We start from the raw sequence: 23,138 nt of genomic DNA, 5'->3' as shown, positions 1-23,138 counted from the left end.
TTTGAACTAAAAATAAAAAAGGAATGTAAAGGATAACGTTTCAGTCTAATTAACGTTGGATACCACAGTTACTGTACTGCAGTCGAACCGAATATGCTGTTGCAGTAAACACTTCAGACCATTCTCTCTCATCACCATACTGTACGTGTTACGAGGACTTGCCATTATAAAAAAACGCAGTGGCAGCTTTTGTTCAGTCTGTTTTTTGCAGCATTCAGCTCAGGTCAACTGGCGTCCATAGACATTAAAGGTGGGGTTCTTTTCTTCTTCTTCCAGGCCACCGGGCTACCCGCAAGGCATGCCGCCAGGCATGATGGGACCTGGCTCCCCATACTCTGCCCCTCTTAACAGCATGCAGGGGATGATGAACCAGGGAGGGCCCTACCCCATGGGGGGCAACATGGCCAATAACAACCAAGGTGAGCCCCGCACTCCCGTCTCCACTTGTTTCTCCCTGTTTCAGGTTGTTTCTTACCCGTCTCATATATTCCTATTCGTCCCTTTGGCTTTTGTTTCATATGTCTGTGCTCCTTACATTCTGCATCTTTCTCGTGTGAATTCCAATTTATTTTTTGTATCCAATTGGCCGATATGCCGCTGACTACCTGTCTCTGTCTGCCCCTTCAGGCATGGCTCCCAGCCCAGAGTTTGGTATGGAGGTGAAGATGAACCAGGCCCAGAAGATGAACAACAAAGTGGACGGCCCCCCGAAGACTGAGCCTACCAAAAAGGTAGCGTTCACTAGCGTATATTAGGCGTGGAGTATATTAGCCGTGGAGTAAATTAGCGATGACAGCGGTAGGACTTTCTGTGCTCCAGTAGGGAGCCCCAACCTGCCTGACCTCAGTCGATACCTCACCTGACCAGCACAGGGTGAGCTGAAAGGGAAAAGGCTGATTCTATGGGCATTGGTAACAGTAGGAGTTAGAATAGGACTCCTCCGTTCAAACCCCATACCTTCCCCTCATCGTCTCGGCCTCCCTGTAGTTTTCTAGGTCACAGTAAAACAGACCGCCTCGTAAAATCCAGACATTTATAGAAGTGTGTGGCTTTGGAACGATGTCAAGCCATCTCCCTGTGCAGACTCCCTTTCTGCCGTTTGAGTGTGTGATTTATAAGCAGCGAGGGGAGGAAGAGGAGGCCGTCTTCTTGGAAGGATGCAGAGTCCGTTGGGCTCGACGTGAGGAGAGGGACAGCTGTTAGTGCAGCGCAGCCAGTTTATGTTCCCTTTGGCCCGTTACTCTGGAGCGGAAGAACTTTTGTAAAAATGGTTGCGTCATTTTCTACAGGCTGTCAATACTCTTATTTACTATCTTTCCTTCCTCCTCTCTATATCTCTCTCTATTTCTCTCTCTATCTCTCTCTATTTCTTTCTCTCTCTCTGTCTATCTCCCTCTCATCATCTCCCTCTGTTTGTGTTGCAGAAGTCCAGCTCGTCCACCACCACCAATGAGAAGATCACGCGGCTGTATGAGCTGGGCCCGGAGCCGGAGAGGAAGATGTGGGTGGACCGCTACCTAGCCTTCTCCGAGGAGAAAGCTCTGGGCATGACCAACCTGCCCGCCGTCGGACGCAAGCCCCTCGACCTCTTCCGCCTCTACGTCTCCGTCAAGGAGATCGGCGGACTCACACAGGTAGGGGGTCAGGAGTGCTGTGTGTGTGTGTGTGTGTGTGTGTGTGTGTGTGTGTGTGTGTGTTGTGCCCATGTGGTAAATAAGTGTAAGAGGTGGAGTGTAAGAGTGTTGTCCTCTGGTTATGATAAGTGTGTTTTGTTGTGTTTGATGTAAACACAGTTGTGTTTGACAACACACTGACACCAACATAAGTGCAACAGGCGGTCACACTGGCTAGGGCCTGTGTCTGGATGAGTCCTGGCCATTCTGAGGCCTTGTTCCTGACCCTGAAAACCCATGAATTGTACCTTGTTCCACCTGTAGCAACAGGACCACAAAGTGAGAGTGATCCACTTATTATACAGTTGCCAAAACGATAAAGCCCCACTCCTCCAAAATCTCTTAAGTCATTTTGTTGGCGTTACATGTTTTCTTTTTTTTTACCAAATAGAACTTTAAAGTTTCAGGTGTTGCTTAGCAACATATTACTGGCTGAATTCAAGTTACAATGAATTTCCGTTATGAAAAGGGAACGAACCACTTGAAATGAAATGAAAGGTGTGAATTAAAAGCACAAAACCCGTTGACAATGGCAGCGGTCAGTCATTTTTTTTTTTTTTTTTTCAACGACCATTGTAAAGAAATATCCATCCTCCAAACGCTGGGGTGGCCAATTGAAAAGAATGCAGATCTGTATAATGGAGCTGATTTCCTCACTTCCCCCCACCCCCCAGGTTAACAAAAATAAGAAGTGGCGAGAGCTGGCCACTGCCCTGAACGTGGGCACCTCCAGCAGTGCCGCCAGCTCCCTGAAGAAACAGTACATCCAGTGCCTGTACGCCTTCGAGTGCAAGATCGAGCGCGGCGAAGACCCGCCACCTGATCTATTCACTGACAACAAGAAGAACCAGCCCAAGGCCCAGCCACCGTCCCCAGGTCAGTGTCACACTCCGTATCCAGCCCAATCTGAGCTAACCTCCCACGGATCCCTTAATGGATGGATCGAAGGCTAAATCAAGTCTTTTTTTTTATTAGAGCTTGAGAGACTCAAGCACAGTGCTATTGTAGGGTAAAACTTTACCTTTGTGGATGTAACCTGTGTGTGTGTGTGTGTGTGTGTGTGTGTGTGTGTGTGTGTGTGGTGCATCAGCGCCTATAATGATGATAAAGGGTGCAGCCCCTTTGATGGCAAATATGCAGTTCAAAGTGCTTTACAGGAAATACACGGCAAGCAGTAATGCATTTGAAATGTGACGTTTTCCTTAACACAGAGTGTTTGTTTTTGGAATGTACCCTACTTCTTCAGGCTTGTGTGTTGGAATGTACACTACTTTTTCAGGCGTGTGTGTGTGTGTGTGTGTGTGTGTGTGTGTGTGTGTGTGGCCTGTAGCGGCTCTCCTCCCTTGAGTTTGTTTTGGAGAGGCAGCCCCTGTGGCACCGGTTCCCAGGGAGTGAGAGCCAAACTCTGGCCATGTGCACAGGAGGCTCCAGCCTCTCTCAGCCCTGTGCCAGCATGGGGATGCCTGGCCAAGGCCCACATATTTGGGTGGGGGAGGGAGGGAGGGAGGGAGGGAGAGGGAGCCAGTGCTGGAGGAAGTGTGTGTGTGTGTGTGTGTGTGTGTGTGTGTGTGTGTGTGTGTGTGTGTGTGTGTGTGTGTGTGTTGGCAACCCAGTGTGGCGTCAGCAGAGGGGATTCCTTTGTGCTGGGGATGGGGAACTCGTCTCCTGGCACTGGGTCAAGGATGTAGAGCTGCTGCTGTTGCTTATGCATGCTCTCTCTCTCTCTCTCTCTCTCTCTCTCTTGCTCGTTCTCTCTCTCACATGCTCTCTCTCTCTCCCGCTCTCTCTCGCTCTCTCTCGCTCTCTCTCCCGCTTTCCCGCTCTCTCTCTCTCTCTCTCACTCACTCACTCATTCCCTCTTTCACTCTCCATATCCCCCTCCTTCCTCACTGCTCGCTGCATGGCCCTGAGCTTCACAGAGAATCCCCCCCCACCCCCCACCAGGGAGATTAAAGCTCAGACAGAAATTGATGAATGGGGAGTCGGGGGCTTGGCGGTTTGTGTGTAAAGTCACACTTTTTTCCCCCTCCCCTCCTCCTCCTCGTTTTTTTTTTCTTTTTTCTCTCCTCTCCCCCTCTTCCTCCCCCTCCTCTTCTGTTCATGTGCTGTCACGGGAAATCCCTGCCCAGAGGAGGGAGAGAGGGAGGGAGAGAGAGAGAGAGAGAGAGGAAAGTAGGAATGAGGGGAGGAGTGTGAGTGTGTGTGTTGGAGAAAAAAAAAATAAAGGGGGGAAAAAAAAGGCAGACACGCTGCCTGAGTAAGTATGTGTGTGTGTGTGTGTGTGTGTGTGCGTGCCCTGTGTGTGACCCTGCTTGTGTACGGCCTAATGAAAGGGAAGGCATGACTCATCAGACAGCCATGCTAATGGCTAGAAGAAGCCGCCGCTCTCTCCCTCTCTCTCTCTTTCTCCCTCTCTCTCCCCCTCTTTCTCCCTTTCTCTCTCTCCCTCTGCTCGCATTACACCAGACGACGGCCAGCGTGTGAGCCAAAAGCCAGCCAGCAGGCCACAAACACACTCCCTGCCCCACAAACACACACCCACACACACGTGCTTTCACACACACACACACGTGCTTTCACACACACTCTGCCAGGGTCTGAGGCTGGATCATTTTGACTGAAGCTGACTGGGTTGTGTGTGTGTGTGTGTGTGTGTGTGTTGGCATGCAAGGATGATCTGAAGAGTCTGAACTCGGGCAGTTTCCTCCTTGTGGACTGAGACTCTTGAGGGACATTAGGAGACTGAGCGGAGTCACGGTCTTACAGAGGAGTGTGTGGACAGGAATGTGTGATTGTGTTCTGTCAAATGTGTGTGTGTGTGTGGGTGTTAACACTGGGATCTCAGTGTCAAGTGTTTGTGTGTGTGTGTGCCTTACATGTGTGTTACACTGGGTGCTCTCTGTCTAATGTGTGTTTGTGTGTACGACACACACTCTGGGTCTGATGTTCTCATCCATGTGTGTGTTCACATCTAATGTGTGTTTGTGTGTACGACACACACTCTGGGTCTGACGTTCTCATCCATGTGTGTGTTCACATCTAATGTGTGTTTGTGTGTACGACACACACTCTGGGTCTGATGTTCTCATCCATGTGTGTGTTCACATCTAATGTGTGTTTGTGTGTACGACACACACTCTGGGTCTGATGTTCTCATCCATGTGTGTGTTCACATCTAATGTGTGTTTGTGTGTACGACACACACTCTGGGTCTGACGTTCTCATCCATGTGTGTGTTCACATCTAATGTGTGTTTGTGTGTACGACACACACTCTGGGTCTGACGTTCTCATCCATGTGTGTGTTCACATCTAATGTGTGTTTGTGTGTACGACACACACTCTGGGTCTGACGTGTTCCATCCATGTGTGTGTTCACATCTAATGTGTGTTTGTGTGTACGACACACACTCTGGGTCTGACGTGTTCCATCCATGTGTGTGTTCACATCTAATGTGTGTTTGTGTGTACGACACACACTCTGGGTCTGACGTGTTCCATCCATGTGTGTGTTCACATCTGCAGCGGGATCAGGGTCGCTCCAGGGCCCCCACACACCCCAGTCCACGAGCAGCTCCATGGCCGAGGGCGGAGACCTGAAGCCCCCCACCCCTGCCTCCACCCCCCACCCTCAGATGCCCCCTATGCCAGGGGTCAGGTATGTCTCAACCCTAACTCTGACCCCTCCACCGCTGCTGGAGTCAGTCTGCTTCCTATTTCTGAGCACAGGACTTTGACATTTCTTTGTTTTTGCTATGTGGTGATAACCTTGCATTGCATCCCCCCCCCAGGAGTAGTGTGAACCTGCAGGACCCCTTTGCTGACGGGGGAGACCCGGCCTTCCCCCGACGGAACTCCATGACGCCCAACTCTGGCTATCAGCCTGGTATGGGAGGGCCTGGTATGGGCCCCTATGAGCCCAACAAGGACCCTTTTGGTGGCATGAGGAAAGGTGAGGGTGTGTGTGTGTGTGTGTGTGTGTGTGTGTGTGTGTGTGTGTGTGTGTGTGTGTGTGTGTGTGTGTGTGTGTGTGTGTGTGTGTGTGGGAGAGAGAGGGGCAGATTGTTGGGAAGTGGGTGGGGTAGAGTGTTTTTAAGTAGGTGGGGGACAGTGGCGCAAAGACTGGATGCACAGGACACTAAACGGCGTTAAACGAAGCAATAGTGTTTCAGATCTTCTCTTAGCAAATCTCAGGAAGTGGGGTGTGAGCTACATGGTTGTGTGGATTGTTTTTGGAGCATGGTCCCCCTATACACCGTAATGGAGGGACCTGACCTGAGCGGCTCACATGTGTTTCATTCTCCATCGTGTCTCATTATGCTCCCATCACGTCTCCCTGCAGCTGGTGAGCAGTTCATGGGCCCAGGACAGGGCCCCAACCCCCCCATGGGGGAGCAGTACAACCGCGGCCCCCCAGGACCCATGGGCAACATGCCCATGGCCCAGAGGCAGCAGTACCCCTACGGCCCTGGGTACGAACAAAGGTACAAGCTGCCCTCCTTTAACCCAGTCTGTCAGGCTGGCTGTCTCTTTTGGTCTTCTCCTCATGCTCAGTTCAATGTGCTCTGTTTGCATTATATCATAGCAGTATTAGACTGCTGGAGCTAAATGTACGTGTCAAATAGAAGACACATCTCTCTCTTTGCATTGTTCATGTGTGTTTGTGTGTGTTAGGATTCTCATTACACCCTGACAAAACGTGTCATTTTAACGACTAAATGTGTCACGTTGCTGTATGCGTCTTCTGTCATTAGTATCATAAACGTGGAAGTCATTAAAAAAAAAAAAAAAAAGTGAAAACGTATTCAATTAAGGGACAGACATGTTAATTGGAACACCCTTCGTTCTGTTTGTAAATACTCTGTGTCTTTGTGTGTGTGTGTGTGTGTGTGTGTTTGTTTGTGTGTATATAGAATTAAACACACTCTCCCTCTCTCCTCATCCCCGTCCCTACCCCACTCCATCCGGCACAGACCAGAGGCGGGTATGGGTCCGGATGGTGCCATGGGTCCTGGTGGTCCTCAGCCCAATATGATGCCTTCCAATGCCGAAGCGGGGATGTACTCGCCCAACAGACCCCCACACCAGCAGAGGTGAGACACACACACACACACACACACACACACACACTACTGATCTTCATACAGGAGACCTGATGACACCAGCCTTGTTCAGATATGTTCAGCTCTCAGTTGAAATTAAATTATAGTTCTCTAAAAAGGTTAAAGTATTGTTCGATTTAAATGAAAATATATGAAACACTGTGAACTTCCACAGATAACATAACCGCATATAACATTGTATGTTGGATAATTAAAACTATGAGCTCAAACACTAGGATCATCAGTAAAGGCTGTTTTTAGAAGCTTGGGAGTTTGCGTATGAATGTATTTTCTTGAGCAAGGAGCTGGTGTTAGAGAGGCCCAGAGACTCTGTGTCATAGCCACGGTTGTGTACATGGCTTTGCTCCTTGGGTGTTATTTCTGCTTAAAGGATGTTTATCCGGAACCTTCACGCTCCTAACTCTCATTCTTTCTCTCATTCTCCAGGCATGATTCCTATGGTAATCAGTACCCTGGCCAAGGCCCGCCCCCTGGTGGCCCCTACCCCAATCAGCAGCCAGGAATGTATCCACAGCAACAACCGGTGAGTGACACTTCATGTTTGTCCAACTCTCTCTGATTGTCCCTGTAACGGTGATTGCAATTGGTGTCATTCCCTTGGGGTCCTTTTAAATGTTTTATGAAGACGTTCAGAAAAGCAGTCACGTACTTGTGTTGATTACAGTATGGTTATTTAAGATGGGGTGTGCTCCATCTGAACACAACATCATAGACTATATCCTACTAAACGACCTGTCTGTTTATTCGTTGGACGATAATGATTTTCAATACACCGCCTTATACATGACTGAGTGTCATCAAGTTTGTCTTTTCATTTTATGTCATTTTTAAGGCATTTTATTGCCATTAGTGTTTTTCTTTTTTTTTTTTTTTCCTTGTTTGCTGTTTGCTTTCATTTTACCTTACTTGTAAGTCTTTGAATAAACACTTCTACCAAATGACTGTATACGCTGTGCTGTGTATTGACTGACTAGATTTGTTTTGCATGCAGAACTACAAGCGGACGGCAGACGGAGGCTACGGTCCCCCCGCCAAGCGGCACGAGGGTGAGATGTACAACGTGCCCTTCAGCGGGGGCCAGCAGCCACAGCCCTCCCAGGGACCCCCACAGGGGCCCCCCAACGCCCCCCAGTCCCAGCAGGAGATGTACAACCAGTACAACCAGTTCCCCGGGTCCGAGCGCCGCCCCCCCGGCCAACAAGGCCAGTTCCCCTTCCCCTTCGGACGGGAACGGGGCCCGCCAACCAGTGGTGGTGGTGGAGGTGGCGGCCCAAACGCCCAGCCCTCGATGCCCCCTCAGATGATGCCGTCTGTGACCGACGGACCGCAGGGTCCGTTGTGGCAAGGGCGTAATGATTTGAGTTATGCCAACTACCCCAACCGGCAAGGCCCACCTGGGATGCCAGGGCAGGGCCCGGGGTACCACGGGATGAACCGCTCGGAGGACATGATGCCCTCGGACCAGCGCATGAACCACGAGGGCCCGTGGCCGCCCCACATGAATCAGCGGCAGCCCCCTTATGGACCTGGCGGTTCCGGCCCGCCTGTCTCGCGGGCCCTGCAGCCCAACTATCAGAACCAGAACCACATTCCGCAGGTGTCTAGCCCGGGACCCATGCCCCGGGCCATGGAAAGCCGGACGTCGCCCAGCAAGCCACCCTACATGCACTCGGGCTCCCCTGGCATGAAGATCCAGAAGGCGGGACCCCCTGTGCCGGCCTCGCACATCTCGCACCCGCCTGCGCAGCCCCCACTTATCAGGAGAGACGTGGCATTCCCACCGGGATCGATAGAGGCCTCTCAACCAGTCCTCAAGCCACGCCGGAGGCTCACCACGAAAGACATCGGTACAGGAGCTTTGGTTGAATTGTTTGTTAACGCCTAGGTGTTTTGGATTAAAACGCGCGGTATAACTGCGCAATGTTTTAAGACCAAGCGAGATCAAGATCTTGCTTAACTCTCCATGTTGGCATCATCTCTGACTTGGCATCATTTTCGGCTGGACAAGATTGTGATTAGTTGTTCTAGGGCTGCTTGATCATGGCAAATTTCATATCATGATTATTTTGGTCAATATTGAGATTGCGATTATTTACCATGATTACTCGTTCAGTGATTCCTCTAGGAAAAAGAAAACGAGAGCACCGTTGAGGAATGTAATGCGGCAAAATAATTGTTTCATCTCGATTTGAATGGTCCAGCCCAAGGTTGTGCACAGAAATGATGCCTGAGGCAGTCGGTAACTCTTTCATGGTTGACCTGTGTATGGAGCCTGTTCAGAGCTGGAGGACCTGAGAGGTTTGGTCATCTCGTTGGTTGTGTGTGTGTGTGTGTGTGTGTGTGTTGCTCATGTGTGTTGCCTTTGCTGTTGTCATGACAGGAACACCAGAGGCATGGAGAGTGATGATGTCACTGAAGTCAGGTTTGTTAGCCGAGAGCACGTGGGCCCTGGACACGATCAACATTCTACTGTATGATGACAACAGCATCTCTACCTTCAACCTCTGCCAGGTGTGTACATCCATCCACATCAGCACCGTCAACATGTCATCTATATGCAAACAAGCATGGAGGGCTACACTTAGTATTCGATAGCACTACATAGTACCAAAGAGAAGCAGCACATTGAGGCTTTGTGGTTGCATTAAATAGGATATAGCGTTCTATAATATATTTTTGCTGAATATCAAAGTGCTTTTGGACATAATTGACGTGACACTGTATTTAAAGATCACAGTGCTACAAGCGATATGTATTGTAGTGATGTAACACGCATCAATTGATAAAACATTGAAGAAATGAAAAGAGTGCCGTAGTTTAAATGTTTAAATATATAGTACATTAAAAGCAATAAGTGAAATAAGTAAAGAGAGAGAGATGAGCGTAAGCAAAAACACAAGTAAAAAGAAAATGGTTAAGACAAATAAAAGTGAAAGTTTGTGTGACGATGGTCCCTTTTCTTGTGCTGCAGCTTCCTGGTTTCCTGGAGCTGGTGGTGGAGTACTTCCGGCACTGCCTCATCGAGATCTTCGGCATCCTGAAGGAGTACGAGCTGGGAGACCCTCGCCAGCGCACCCTCATCGACCCCAACGCCGTGGACCCTGAGTCCTCAGACGACGAATTCCCACTGGACATGGATGACGTGGACGAGGATGAAGATGACGAAGAGGATGAAGTGCGAGAGGTGAAAAGCACGGACGTCACTTTGGAAGTCGAGGTGAAACAGGAGAAGGACGAGTCTGCGCCAGTAAAGAAAGGGTCGGAAAAATCAGAAATGGACAACGGGCACGAAAGAAAAGAGGAAGACGAGTCGTCGTCGTCGTCCTCCAAAGAGCCTCGTGCATCTAGTCCCTCAGCCCAGGACAACACTGCTCCTCAGGATAGGCCAAAGCAGGCCAGCAAGTTTGACAAGCGCCCCATCAAGGTGATGCGGAAGAAGAACCCTTTCCCTGGGGGTTGCTCCTCTAAGCTCGGCCGGCGGGAGACGTTCGACAGCGGCCTCCTGCACTGGAGCGCCGGGGGCGGAGACACCACTGACCATATCCAGACGCACTTTGAGATCAGGTCCGACCCGCTGGTGTCGCATAAACGGCTGCACATCAGCGCCAGCCAGAAGCGGCAGAGAATAACAGAGGATGCAGCTGCCACAACAGCAACCATGACGACAGCTGCGCCATCAACCGCAATAACAACAATGGCAGACCAGTCGAATGAGGAAGCCTCTAGGAAGAAGCAGCTGGCTGAGGAGAAAGCAGAGCAGCAAGAACAACAGAGGAGTTCATCAGAAGAGATGGTCTCAGCCAAGACGGAAAGGAGTCCGGCTGCCTCTGTAACTGCACCCAGCGCAGCCTCAAGCACCGCCGTCACCATGGATGACATCCTCTCCTCACGGCACAACTCTGGAGACGGCACGACCGCGGGCGCGGTCACCGGAAGCAGCAACGGCTCTGTCGACATGAAAGACGATTCCAGAATGTTCTCAATCAACTTCGGCCGGCTGAGGCCAGGCAGCTGCATGCCCGTCCTGGAGGACGAGCCGCACAGCAAGGACGAGACGCCGCTGGGCACTCTCTCCGACTGGCAGGACTCGCTGGCTCGCCGCTGCATCTGCGTGTCGAACATCGTCCGCAGCCTGTCGTTCGTGCCGGGCAACGACCACGAGATGTCCAAGCACCCGGGCCTGCTGCTGCTGCTGAGCCGCCTGGTACTGCTGCACCACTGGCATCCCGAGCGCAAGCAGGCGCCCGTCACCTACGAAAAGGAGGAGGAGGAGGACGAGGGGGTGAGCTGCGAACGAGACGAGTGGTGGTGGGACTGCCTGGAGGTGCTGCGCGAGAACTGCCTGGTGACGCTCGCCAACATCTCGGGCCAACTGGACCTGTCCATCTACTCCGAGAGCATCTGCCTGCCGCTTCTCGACGGGCTTCTCCACTGGGCCGTGTGCCCGTCGGCCGAGGCCATGGACCCCTTCCCCTCGCTGGGCTTGAGCGGGGAGCTGTCGCCACAAAGGCTGGTCCTGGAGGCCCTCAGCAAGCTGAGCATCCAGGACAACAATGTGGACCTGATCCTGGCCACGCCGCCCTTCGGCCGGCTAGAGAAGCTCTTCGGCACGCTGGTGCGCCTGGTGGGCGAGCGCAAGGTGCCTGTGTGCCGCGAGATGGCGGTGGTGCTGCTGGCCAACCTGGCGCAGGGCGACAGCATGGCGGCCCGCGCCATCGCCGTGCAGAAGGCCAGCGTGGGCAACCTGCTGGGCTTCCTGGAGGACAGCCTGGCCGCCACGCAGTTCCAGCAGAGCCAGGGGGCCCTGGTGCAGCACATGCAGGCCCACTTCGAGCCCACCAGCGTAGACATGATGCGGAGGGCGGCCCGCGCCCTGCACGCGCTCGCCCGGGTCGAGGAGAACCACTCGGAGTTCACACTGTACGAGTCGCGGCTGCTGGACATCTCCGTGTCGCCGCTCATGAACTCACTGGTGTCGCACGTCATCTGCGACGTACTGTTCCTCGTCGGCAAGTCGTGACAGCCGGGGCTGACGTCTTTTTCTGCCTCATCCTCCTGCCCCCGCTCCCTGAAAGCTCCCCCTCCTCCTCCTCCTTAGGTTTCTCTTTGTTTTTCCTCCCCGCAACTGTGTCTGCACGAGAGAGTGTATGAATGGAGAAAACAGCAGAAACTGACTGTGGTGTTTTTTCAGGTTTTTTTTTTTTTTTTCTTTCCCGTTTTTTATTTATGCAAAATCACCTCGGATTCCACTGACCTATCCAAGAACCATCCCCCCCATCTGCCTCGCCCCTCTTCTGCCTCTCTCTAAAGGAGCGATTTCATGAAGTAGTTGTGGATTTCCGAACTTGCTTTTCCACCCCTGTAAAGTCGAAACGAGACCCACCCCAGCTTGGATGAGTGTGCTGCCCCTTTGAGAAAAACTGACTTTTTTTATATATATATATATATATAAAGAAAAAAAAACTAGATTTAACAAAAATCAACAAAATTAAAAAAAAAGAACCTAAAACAAACACAAAACTGTAACCAAAGTTGCCGTCTTGTTTACAGTGAGTTTGGGGGTTCTCCTCGAAGGTGGGGCGACAACGGGGCAGGGCAACAGGACGGAGGGGGTTTTGGGGTGCAGGGGTTTTTTCTTTTCCGGTTCTGGTGCGGAGCCTGGACAGACTCGCAGAACCCCCCATGCGAGCTAAACGTTGCTGTAAGAATGATCTGCGTTCGGCCAGTGAGGAACCAGGCCATCGGCTGTGAACAGATGTGGACATAGGAGGCTCGTGCAGTAGATTGTAGGACGTTTTTTTTTTCTTTCTTTTTTTTTTTCGTACTGTACACCTTAAAAAGAAAGAAACGAAAAAAACTGTAAACATACTGTAATAATACTGTTTCACACTGAGATACGCTGGCTTGGCAGCAAAAAAAAAAAAAGAATCCTGTAGTTTTTAAAAACTGATTTTAGTTGATGTCGAGAGAGAGAGATTGAAAAAAAACAAGGCTTTTCCCCCAAAGTGTCGTGAACCTACAACACCCGTACCTCTTCTCTCTATCCCTCGATTGTATGACTTGACCCTCAATGAAATCACCTCTTAGGACTGGTCTTTGGCGCTAGATGCAGTCCAGGCTGCAATGTATATAAAACGATGTTGTATATTTGACATCCTTTTTGCTCTTCTTCCTCACATCTCTGGCACGCTCTTCTTCTTACTCATCCCTTCATCATGTTCTTGATTCATTTTTTTTAGTTTTTTTTGTTTTGTTCATTCATTCTTTTATTGTTGTTTTTTTTTTTTCTCTGAATGAATAAAAAGGCTAAACTCAAAATGAGTCCCACTTCCCTCCCCCATGACATCATTGCGTATCGCCATGTGATATTTCTAACTTTTCCTCAGTCAGGCCTATGGTGGTTGGTGATAGTGGTGGTTGTGGTGAGCGGTGGGGATTGCACAGCTGCTGTTCCTTGCAACCCCCAAAACCTCTTACCCACCACCACCCCCCCCCCCCCCCAAAAAAAAAAACAGGTCAAGTTGTCAAGTTTCCACGGTTCACCAGGGCAAAGGCATGTGGAGAGGGATATCAGCTAATTCACCACTGCAGGCATCAGACCTCTTCATTGGATGGAGAGGGTCTGATTGAATTATTTTAGTTTTATTAAGGGTTTTTTTTTGTTTTGTTTTGTTTTTTTTTCCTCCTGTGACATGGATTCCGCATATTTGTATTTCAGACGATGTAGCTAAAAACTTGATGTAAATTCCTTTTTTGTTTTCTTTTTTTGGGCTTAATGAATATCATTTATTCAGTATGAAATCTTTATACTATATGTTCCACGTGTTAAGAATAAATGTACATTAAATCTTGGTAAGACGTTTTGTGATGAATTTATTTATTAAATGACGACGTTTCACTTTTGATTTTGGGGAATTTAGCACTGAAGCGTGATGTTTTTTTTCCATTGACCGATGTGTGTGAGAGATTGAGTGCTTGGTGTACTGGCAGCACACATTGTTCGTGTGGTGTAATGTTCCATACAGGCCTTCATGTGTTTGATGTGACTACATCAAAATGCAAAGTGCATGAAATGGCTGCTTAGATATGCAATGGAACAGAAACGCTCAATTTCAAAGGTGTTTTCAAGAGAAGATTACACAGATTTGTTCATGGATGGTGTAAGTGTTGGCAGCCACATATCACGAGAGTGAGGAATTCAGATCTTTGGTAGACAATGATGCACACAAAATTGAAATAGCCTACGCATCAGATTAATTCTTTAAATAAAAATAAAAACATCAAACACTGTGTTTCCCGGTGCAGACCATTATAATTTGTCAAAATAGATTGTAATGGGTGACCCGTTAATCCTAAACCACAATTTAAGGCTGATTCTGTTCCTCAGAGAATACTGCATATATTTCTGTGTTCCTGGCATGATGTGAGTCACCTCATTTGAAAAGATCTTCCTTTGCGTGTTAATGCTGATCTTTCGGATCAGGTTTTTATTTGACATTGGATATAAAACCGAAACGGGGCCAAATCCCTGTTTTTGCAGCTCTCTGGGGGAAATAACCCTACGAACTCTAAAACTTGTTGGGAGGGATTAACATGAGCACAGCTGTTACCGGGCTTTTAAATTCCGGTAGGACACCCTTTTGTCTGACCTGGATGCTGACACGACGCCGAACAGAGCTCTCCTGGTATAAGCAAGATCCAAATTCACTTTGTCAAGCGAAAAGAAAGCTAAATTGTGAGCAGTAGGCGGGTTAGACAAATCGTCTCCATAAAATCAAATATCGGTATGCTGTTGCTAAAGAGTGCAATTGTGTCTGGCACATAGTTTATGTTTGCTATAATGCTCACTCCATCGGGAATGGCCGTATGAGGGGCGTGACTAAGACTTTTCTTTGAACTTTAACTTGACAGGTGTTTTTAGGTAAACGTACAGGATCAAGAACAACTGGTAGGCCAGTGCCTATTTAATGACTTGCCTTGTGTAGGTCAAGGCTATAGAACCATTTAGAAATAGCCTATGTATTGCACATTTTGTATTATCCAGTAATGATTATGTTAATTTAAGTTGCCGATAAGACTAGTCAACAGCGTTAAGGCCACTGGCATTTCTAACCTGGTATTAGGCGTGCGGAGCAAGGCTAGAACATCGGTTCCATTGATCAAGGATGGTGCCATTATGACGACATGTGACTAAGTAAGTCATTCCATCCGGTCATTGTCTTTGTCAACATCAAGAAGAATCCCCAGACCTTCAGTCGACCGTTGAAAAAAGCGTGGCGTTCATCTGAATTTATTTTGATTGAAATGTAGTTAACATGGACGAAAAGGTGGGTGTAAAAGATTTGGTCTCTGGTGGACCAATACAGCCAAAGCTTATATGTGTTTTTTATGAACTATCACGTTTGCGTTCAGTTTCGACCAAACCATTCTGTCTGCAAGTGTTAACAGATTTACTTAACGTACCAGGTAGCAGAGGCCTACTATTAAACATAATAATAATAATAAAACTTTATTTATATAGCACCTTTCATGCAAAAGAATGCAGCTCAAATTGCTTTAAAATAAGATGCAGTCCTTTTTTCCACTGCATACATATCACGTTTTTTGTTTGCCTTACGTATGTGCGTGTACGTTTCAACGTTGTCTCTAAAGGTTAAGAAAGTATTTGGATTTCAAGGGGACACCATACATCCCCTAGATGTGCCCGAGCGCAGGAAGATCTGCCGGCCACCGGACAGTCTTACGGTCTACCACACCACCCGCCTCTGTGAGAGGGTAAGGTCATGGTTAAATAAATGTGTCTTAGCGCCACCCTCAGGTCAAGATTGACCTATATTTGAGTGAAAACACCTGGGAAATATATTGTAATTTGGATTAAATTGGATATCGATAAAACCTTATTATTATAAACGACGTTTTCAGAGGAGAAACCCTTTGTTTTAAAAATCTCTTATCTTCATCTTAAACAAGTATGTCTTATGAAAAGAACAACACCAAAAACATAGCCTACTTTCGATTAATTGTTTTAGCACCCAGTAGGCTACCTTGAATGCTTAGCTATAATCCACATGCCTACAGATAGCAACGAACAACTGTTGAGAGTCTTGACTCACTTGATGCACTTACAGCTGATGCAGCCCAAGAGCGAGTTTGACCTTACTGACCCCAGGGGTTTTCTGGTGAGCTCTGAATACAACAGCCTCCATGATCCCAACCTGAGGGGTTACCTCTTCCGTAAGGACATCCACCGGAGGCTCTTCAGGGGCGGCTTCATCACCAAGGATGACAAAGTGAGGCTTCAACTCAAACCCTGAACAGTTCAAGTTTGGGCAGTAGCGCAGGGCCAGGGCTAGTGAAAGGTTTGCAAGCCTTAAAGGGAGCACAATGCTAACAATGTTAAATTAGATGCAAGACAAAAGTAATAGACAACTGTAATAAAGATTATTGTACAATTTAATATTTCCCAGATATTCAGCTATATGACTACGGTTATATGAGCCTGAAACAATATTGATGTGGGGATAAAGAATCATTTTATTTAAGCCAAGACTGAATCCATGCGGTGGCTTGACTGTCTCCATAGTCACCAACTCCCATAATTTGCGGGGGCGGATAAAGGTGGAATAAACATGGTTAACTCTTTGCAGGTGATCTGCTCTCTGAGGACCTTGAACAAGTACAGAGAGCAGCTGGCAGACGTGGAGATGGACTGGAGTCGCAGGTTTAGGGCCGAACAGGTGCGTCTCAACAGCAGAATGCTTTCAGTTTGTTCTCGGAGTGTTTCCTTCTTTAATTGTAGCATGGGGTGTAATATCTAATCTTTTGTAGATTTCTTCAGGTGTGGTCTTTCCTTACCATGATTTATCTCTGTTCCCTTTGGGGTGTAGAAGGAGGTGTTGAAAATGTTCCTCACTTTGCAAGACCATGGAAGGATCAGCTCTGATGTGACTGTTACCGATGTGACCGATTGGGCTTTGCGGTCTGGAAAGCACCTCTTTGAGAATCCGAACAGTGCATATAAAAGCAGGTCAGGTAGTCTATACTAAAGCACAGTTTTAACTGATCACAGCATAAATATACCTTTTAAACACTGACATTCAAAATAACACTGCTCTGTACACCTACATACAGGGCACTTTACTTAAAAGTGTGTGTGTGTGTGTGTGCGCATGAGCGCATGAGCGGGGTCCACTCAGTTTCAGAGTGACAATAAATGTAAATATCCATTTGTCATATTTTGTATGAATCTGGGCTTAGTAGAAAATACACTTTGCACATGAATCACACCAGTGCTACGACATTTTAATCCTGTTGCTTTTAAAACTACACCACAGGTCCTCGTCAGGCCTGAGTCTGCAGCGGCTGCCTGCCATTGCCAGGAGGTGTAGTGCCATAGAGGTCTCACCAGGCTCTACCGGCAGATCTGAATTGGTGAGACACACACACATCTCGAGTTACCGCCTAACACTTTGTGTTACACTGTGGTACTGTTTCTAGTCTTTTGTAAGCAACAAAACATGAGCCTTTGGACATTCTAAAGTCATTCCAAACACGAAGTGCAAAAAGAAGATCTGGTCAACTAGTTGCTGTAAACGTAACACATTTTGTTGATGTTTTGCGTTGTAAGTGAGGTTAATATTTATTAATCCTGAGGCTGACTGATATTAACTGTTAAAACCGGAATAATATTATCACGTCTGTTTCCTGCTTGGACCACTCTGAAGATCTGGAGTGCTAAGGGCTCTCATATTATGGAAGGGCTCACTAAGGAGCTGCAAAGGGAGAGGAGACTCGAAAGTCGCTGGATTACCTCCAAACAACAGAAAGAAAAGAAGGTAGGCTCCTTCTGATTGGATTACAGAGAAACCACATGACCACATGACAATTTCCCATGACCGTGAAAGCTTGAACCTTTCTCGCAACTGCGGAGACGATATGGTATATTTGACATAAAATGATTGAAGATGTCCTGTCACTTCTCTTGAAATGTGCTCATAAGATACATGAAAAATATTCCTGACATTTTTTCTTAATTATAGAGGGAAGAGTGGATTCAGAAGAATCTAATGAAGGTAAAAAAAAAGAGTACCCATAAAAGCAAAAAGGAGTCTCTGGGCCGTCTATCAAGTGATGACGCACATTTGCTTCGTGAGGTGTTAGCAAACCACCTTGGAGGCCAGGGGGAACTCGCCCAATCCCTGGATGGGTCCAGCTCCCAGAGAGCTACCCCCAAAAAAGCCTCTCCCTCAGGAGACCTTGCTTCGGACCAGTGTGAAAGGGTGAAACCTTGACTGAAATACTCTATCTTTGTATGTAGTCAAAAGGCCATTTTTTCTTGCCTTGCAGTTGGGACTCACAGGGCATTAGGTTGTTTCTATTGGCACCAGACTATAATTATTTGTTCAATTCAACTTGATGAAACCTATGAGTGAGTTTGACCCAGCGGAATAGAACGGGGGCTCACTCCTGCTCCTGGGACAGTCTTACACTTATAATGTGGATTCCTCTCTGCTACTGTCATACCTAATCTAAAATCATTGAAGTGCTAAAGTCATTGAAGTGCTCTGTGTGACCTAAATCAGGCGTGTAAGAGCTAATGAAGTGTGCCACTGTTGAGTTCAGTCAGATATGGAGAGCAGGAAGAGATGGATGGATGGATGGATGGATGGATGGATGGATAGAAGCGGTGCGGGGTAGGGGCTGGGAGCAGGACTGAGGAACCCAGGGGTAGATGATTAGGCACAAAACACTTTAGCCTTTACAGCCCTGACCTGAGAACCTACGTGTGAAACAGAAAAACATTGTTATGCATTTGGTTTTCCCTCTGACAGATGGAGGACCTTGCTCGCGATGTTGAGAAATCAGAGTCTCTGCAAAAGCCACTCAGTCTTCAGTCTCAACTTCATGGCAGCCGTAACCACATCTTCGCCTCAGCAGCAGATGGTAAACCGCATGTGTCATTTGTCAACTCGCTTTCATCTTTCTTTAATTCATAGGCCCCTCAGACAATTACAATTTTAATTTCAGTTGTCATGAGAGCAGACAGAGTTTACTCCAGCCGACAAAGCAGAAATGCTTCTCTTGTCTATCAACGTCCTTTTATAGGTGCAAAAAAGGTGATAATGGTGTTTATTTACATCTATTTGTTGACTTCTGATATTTATCTTATACCGTATATGCATGGATGCTAATTACATATCTTTTTCAGAAACTCTCCGCAATATGCCAGAAACTGGTCACCAGGGTATCCAGTTCACACAGACCAGCTACCGCATGTAAGATCCTTAAGAGTGGGCATTGTATTTTGTAATATAGATAATATATATTAAAAGGCCTAATTCCTTTACATGCACCTTAGATCCTTGAAGAGTGCCTCAGAGTACCATTTTTGCCTAGTGGTTGATGTGTGGACAACAGTCCTTACCCTTCCATATCCTTAAAGGGGGAGTGTGTAGGATTTAGTGGCATCTAGAGGTTGCAGATTGTCATTGTCTACGACTGCATTGAGTAGTAATATGTGGAGGGATGAGGATACTTTAGATAGATATTTAGAAATTGTATGTAGTTAATTAGTCTGTAAAACTATAGGTCATAGCTTCCATGCACTTTAAATTGGTAAGATTGGCTATGGTAGATGTTGACCGACATGAGCTCCAAAGCATTTTTGGCTCATGTTATACTTTTATTGGCAACATTTTTGCTGATTTCAGTAACATCATGAGGTCTAAATAACAAAGATAAATCAATGTAAAATAACAATCCTGGTAGCTATGACATATTTTTCAGCATTGACAAGGGGGAAAGGGTTACTTGTGTTGGTAACTGTGCCCATGGCCATGATCTAGCTAAAGCTTTTAAGGAAATTGCATTTCGAGTGGTAGGCTTAATTACCTGTGCAGCAGTAAACAGGCAACTTCGGTGTCACTCTGAAAACATTTGGCCCTCATCAGTGATATCCATCTGGAAAAGGCCACACCAATGTTTGTTTATTGCCGTTGCCGTTGCCTGTCCCGATTTCGTTTTGCAAACAATAAACACAAGTATGATCCTTGATTTGTCCAACCACTGATTCCTCTTCTTTCTTCTTCTTCGTCTTCCAACTTCATCTTCTAATTTCTTCTTCCAATTTCAAGCTGCCACTTCAACCTAAAAACGCGAAAGGCCCTCTTTACAGTGTTGTCCGTTCTGGGCTCCTGTAGAAACAGGGTGGCATTGTAAGCTAACAACACTACTAAACAACACTAGTAAAAACATAATTATGAATACTTTATTCCATCTCTGTGGATAGACCCCCCTACATCTTACACAGTGCGCCTTTAAATAGTTATACCCTTGGTGTCATGACTCTATAATGCTTTACTCAGGGGGTGCCATTTGGTATGGGTGATGATCACATTTTTTTCAGTACTTTTGCATTTAAGATTAAAACTAGTAAAAAATGACTGAACTGATACATGCCATAAAAAGGATTGTACAATAGAAACATATCATATATTTTATTACGTTTTACAACTAGATTTCAGCTACACTGCCTTTTGCAAGAATAATTCAACAATGAAACAAAGCATTTCAGTTAGAATTTCTCTGTTGTGTTCTGTGGTGATAAGGACAGTGATACGATAAATAAGATAAGTAAAGAATACCCTCCATATAAATGTTTTTTTTTTTTTTTTTTTTTTTTTTTTTTTATAAACCAGGTGACCTACATGGGAAGATGACGTCAACTCCATCAGTCTCCTCACATCAGGTTGATATGTGAGTCTTGGTCAGATATTTACAGATATTTGCTTGATGTGATGTATTTTCAACTCTTTCAAACAGGCAATCAATTGCTATGATTATTGTAAATCACAACTTACTCAAATTGATTATGTATTGTTTTCTTTCTTCAGTCAGCAAACATTACTACAGGAGCACTTCAAAGGAATGGTAAGACTATTTGTCAATTACTAGTAGATTATTACTAATTGATTATTAATGGTATAATTACCCTTTTAGACCTGTTTTAAACTCACAAATGTGTCTGTGAATGTCATCTGTCATTTTTTAAATCAAACAGCCAGTTTGATCTCACTACCTGATGCTGTGATTCCAGATTACACCAGAAGAGCTGCAGGTGGTGCTTCAAAGCATGGTGGTGACTTTAGTGGACGAGGTTAACGAGGTCCTGATCCCCGCCATTGTTGCCTTTGAGTACGAACACGTGATGGCCTCAAGCATCCCAAAGGATCTCTCCTCCTCCTTCGATGAAACCTCGTCCAGCTCCAAAATCTCTCCCGTGACCAGCAGTTCATCCTGCTCAACGCCAAAGGTCACGGTCACGTACCCTGATTACACACTGCCGAACAGCAGGGGCGTGAGCCACGCGGATATGTGGAGCGTCAGCGCTCCACAGATCGGCCGAGATCATGAGAGGAACAGTCTCGGGAAAAACGTAGTGGCTCCCAGTGCCAGTCTGCTCCTGAAAGTGGAGAACATCATTAAGGACATCGTCTCGGTGGAAGACTTCACTCAGCAGACGGGAGACGGCAACGCAGTGGTGACTCCAAGTGTCGCTAAGGATTCGGAAGCCACAGCCAGTTTGGATGCTGAGATCAAACCTGAGGAGAAGACTGAGATGGAAATTGGCGCAGGGAGAATTCACATAGATGCTGCTGTCACCACGGATACCGACTCCAGCTCTGACAGTCACATCCTTGAACAGTCATCTGATAACATTGAAAAGAAGGCCAGGCAGCAGCTTGAGGCGAAGGATGCAACGAGCGACAACCCAGAATTCAGCGAGAGTGAAGTAAGCAACACTTCCTCAGAGGAAGAGTCCGGCTTCATGGTCAGCCTGGAGAAGATCATCCGGCTGTCCTCTGACCAGGTGGATGAGATCCTCGACAAGGTGAGCTTCGTCCTGAATGAGGAGCGGTCATGCTGGCTTCCCTTTGATTGGCCCGTGTCCGCGGATGGACATGACGACGTTGAAGCGGTGTCCCCTCCGCCCAACAGCGTGATCTTCGCCATCATCCAGAAGATGCAGCTGGACAAGTACCTGGAGAGGAAGCTGATGTCCTTCTTTGCAGGAAGACAACTGACTAGCCCAGGAGGTGCGCCCATCTCTCCTGTGGCCAGCTTGTCACCCAGCGCCCTCGAGAAACTTTCCTGGAACACGCTCTCTGAAGTCAACCCCCACTCCATCAAAGTGACCAAATGGCTCCTTGAGACCATCCAGAAACGCAATGACTGGCAAGGCAGCATGAACTGTGACCTGGAAGAGATGGACAGCAGGAAGGTTAGAGAGAGGCACCTCCTCTGCGAGGTTATCCAGGCCCTGTTGGACCATCTGAACAATCTGAGCACCACAAGGAGCCTCAACAGGCAGACCCAGTCCGACACCAACATGCAGCCAGGGGGAGTGGGCCAGGGTGGTCCGGGGTATGTGGGCACGGTGGTGTCGGACATATCTCTCGCGGCGAGCGAGCTCACAAAGGAGGTCACGGCCAAACTTCTCCTTGAAGATAACTACCATTAAGTGCACCCACTAACAGTCTTACCATAATCCTGACATAAAAATGGAAATAGAAATTTTTCTAACCTAGATCAAGTTTTACATTTTCATTTATAATGAAAAAGATTTCTGTGTCGTGGACAATGTCTTTAACTTTAAACACTACTTGTAAAGAACCTTTCAAGAGCATTTCAAGTATGTGTTTTATTGACTAACCTGGGTAAGTTCATATTGTCTGCAATTTCCACAGACTTCAACATAAAGTAAGCCTAATTCGGTTCAGTTTATTTAAAGTAATTGAAGCTTTTCCTCCTTAACAAGCTGTTTTTAAAAGGTCAGTTTATATGAATTACACTAGTTGGTGTACAATCTTGTGTTTCTTTTGCACTATAATAACTTGTATTCTACTGTACTCTATTTAGGTTGGGATTCATGTAACACATTGAGCCTTTATGATTAAATGGAGACCTTCGGCAATTGTGATGCTAGCATTTGGTATAATAGATAAAGAAAGCTATGTTCAATAATGAAATGAAATGCAGACCTCTGTCTAGATACCAATCATTGCAACAAACTGAATGGTTATTTGTTGCCTCTCTGATTACAATTGGCCTACACAGACTGCAGTAGAATTAATGTTTTGATTGATCTTAAAGTCCTTAAAGGGGTGGTGTATAGTTTCTAGTGGTGAGGTTGCTGAATTACCCTTCCCTTTACAAGCATGTGTGAGTACCTATGGTGGCCGCTACCTATGTAGATATGAAGGGCTCATTCTAAGATAATGAAAACACAACAATTCATAGTTAGGAAATTATACACTGATGAAAACATAATTATGAATACTATA

General features: G+C 46.9%; 2 protein-coding genes across 4 annotated transcripts in view; both read left to right on the top strand.

The window, feature by feature from the left end:
* Window positions 1-13,656, top strand: part of LOC105903615 (AT-rich interactive domain-containing protein 1A-like) — a 35,048-nt gene extending 21,392 nt beyond the window's left edge. The window contains exons 7-18 of the mRNA XM_031586532.2: window positions 277-419; window positions 628-731; window positions 1,425-1,634; window positions 2,348-2,549; window positions 5,198-5,330; window positions 5,464-5,624; window positions 6,015-6,156; window positions 6,586-6,765; window positions 7,222-7,318; window positions 7,787-8,642; window positions 9,176-9,306; window positions 9,767-13,656. Of these exons, the coding sequence (XP_031442392.1) occupies window positions 277-419; window positions 628-731; window positions 1,425-1,634; window positions 2,348-2,549; window positions 5,198-5,330; window positions 5,464-5,624; window positions 6,015-6,156; window positions 6,586-6,765; window positions 7,222-7,318; window positions 7,787-8,642; window positions 9,176-9,306; window positions 9,767-11,815 (4,408 nt within the window). The 3' untranslated portion in view covers window positions 11,816-13,656. The remainder of the gene's footprint in view (window positions 1-276; window positions 420-627; window positions 732-1,424; window positions 1,635-2,347; window positions 2,550-5,197; window positions 5,331-5,463; window positions 5,625-6,014; window positions 6,157-6,585; window positions 6,766-7,221; window positions 7,319-7,786; window positions 8,643-9,175; window positions 9,307-9,766) is intronic.
* A 199-nt stretch (window positions 13,657-13,855) lies between these two features.
* On the top strand, window positions 13,856-22,768 carry LOC105903617 (fibrous sheath-interacting protein 2). 3 transcript variants are annotated; one of them, XM_031586535.2, is made up of 14 exons: window positions 13,856-15,122; window positions 15,448-15,570; window positions 15,924-16,085; window positions 16,443-16,532; window positions 16,683-16,822; window positions 17,130-17,226; window positions 17,520-17,630; window positions 17,835-17,867; window positions 18,627-18,738; window positions 18,823-18,911; window positions 19,004-19,070; window positions 20,493-20,550; window positions 20,688-20,724; window positions 20,891-22,768. In XM_031586535.2, exons 1-14 carry the CDS (start codon window positions 15,111-15,113, stop codon window positions 22,313-22,315), a joined length of 2,556 nt encoding a protein of 851 aa, XP_031442395.1. In that variant the 5' UTR covers window positions 13,856-15,110; the 3' UTR covers window positions 22,316-22,768. The 3 variants fall into 3 exon arrangements, with proteins under 3 accessions (XP_031442395.1, XP_031442394.1, XP_031442393.1); XM_031586534.2 differs by having other exon boundaries at window positions 17,835-18,074; window positions 18,826-18,911; XM_031586533.2 differs by having other exon boundaries at window positions 17,835-18,074.
* Window positions 22,769-23,138: the final 370 nt, after the last annotated feature.

This window comes from Clupea harengus, chromosome 19 (assembly GCF_900700415.2).
Source record: "Clupea harengus chromosome 19, Ch_v2.0.2, whole genome shotgun sequence".
Taxonomy (NCBI): domain Eukaryota; kingdom Metazoa; phylum Chordata; class Actinopteri; order Clupeiformes; family Clupeidae; genus Clupea; species Clupea harengus.
The sequence above is the reverse complement of the archived record's forward strand: the minus strand, read 5'-3'. Positions and strand labels throughout refer to the sequence as shown.

Coding starts and splice junctions, on each gene's coding strand:
- LOC105903617 (XM_031586533.2), top strand. Junction 15,571..15,923: donor CCACCCGCCTCTGTGAGAGG/GTAAGGTCATGG, acceptor ATGCACTTACAG/CTGATGCAGCCCAAGAGCGA. Junction 16,086..16,442: donor TCATCACCAAGGATGACAAA/GTGAGGCTTCAA, acceptor AACTCTTTGCAG/GTGATCTGCTCTCTGAGGAC.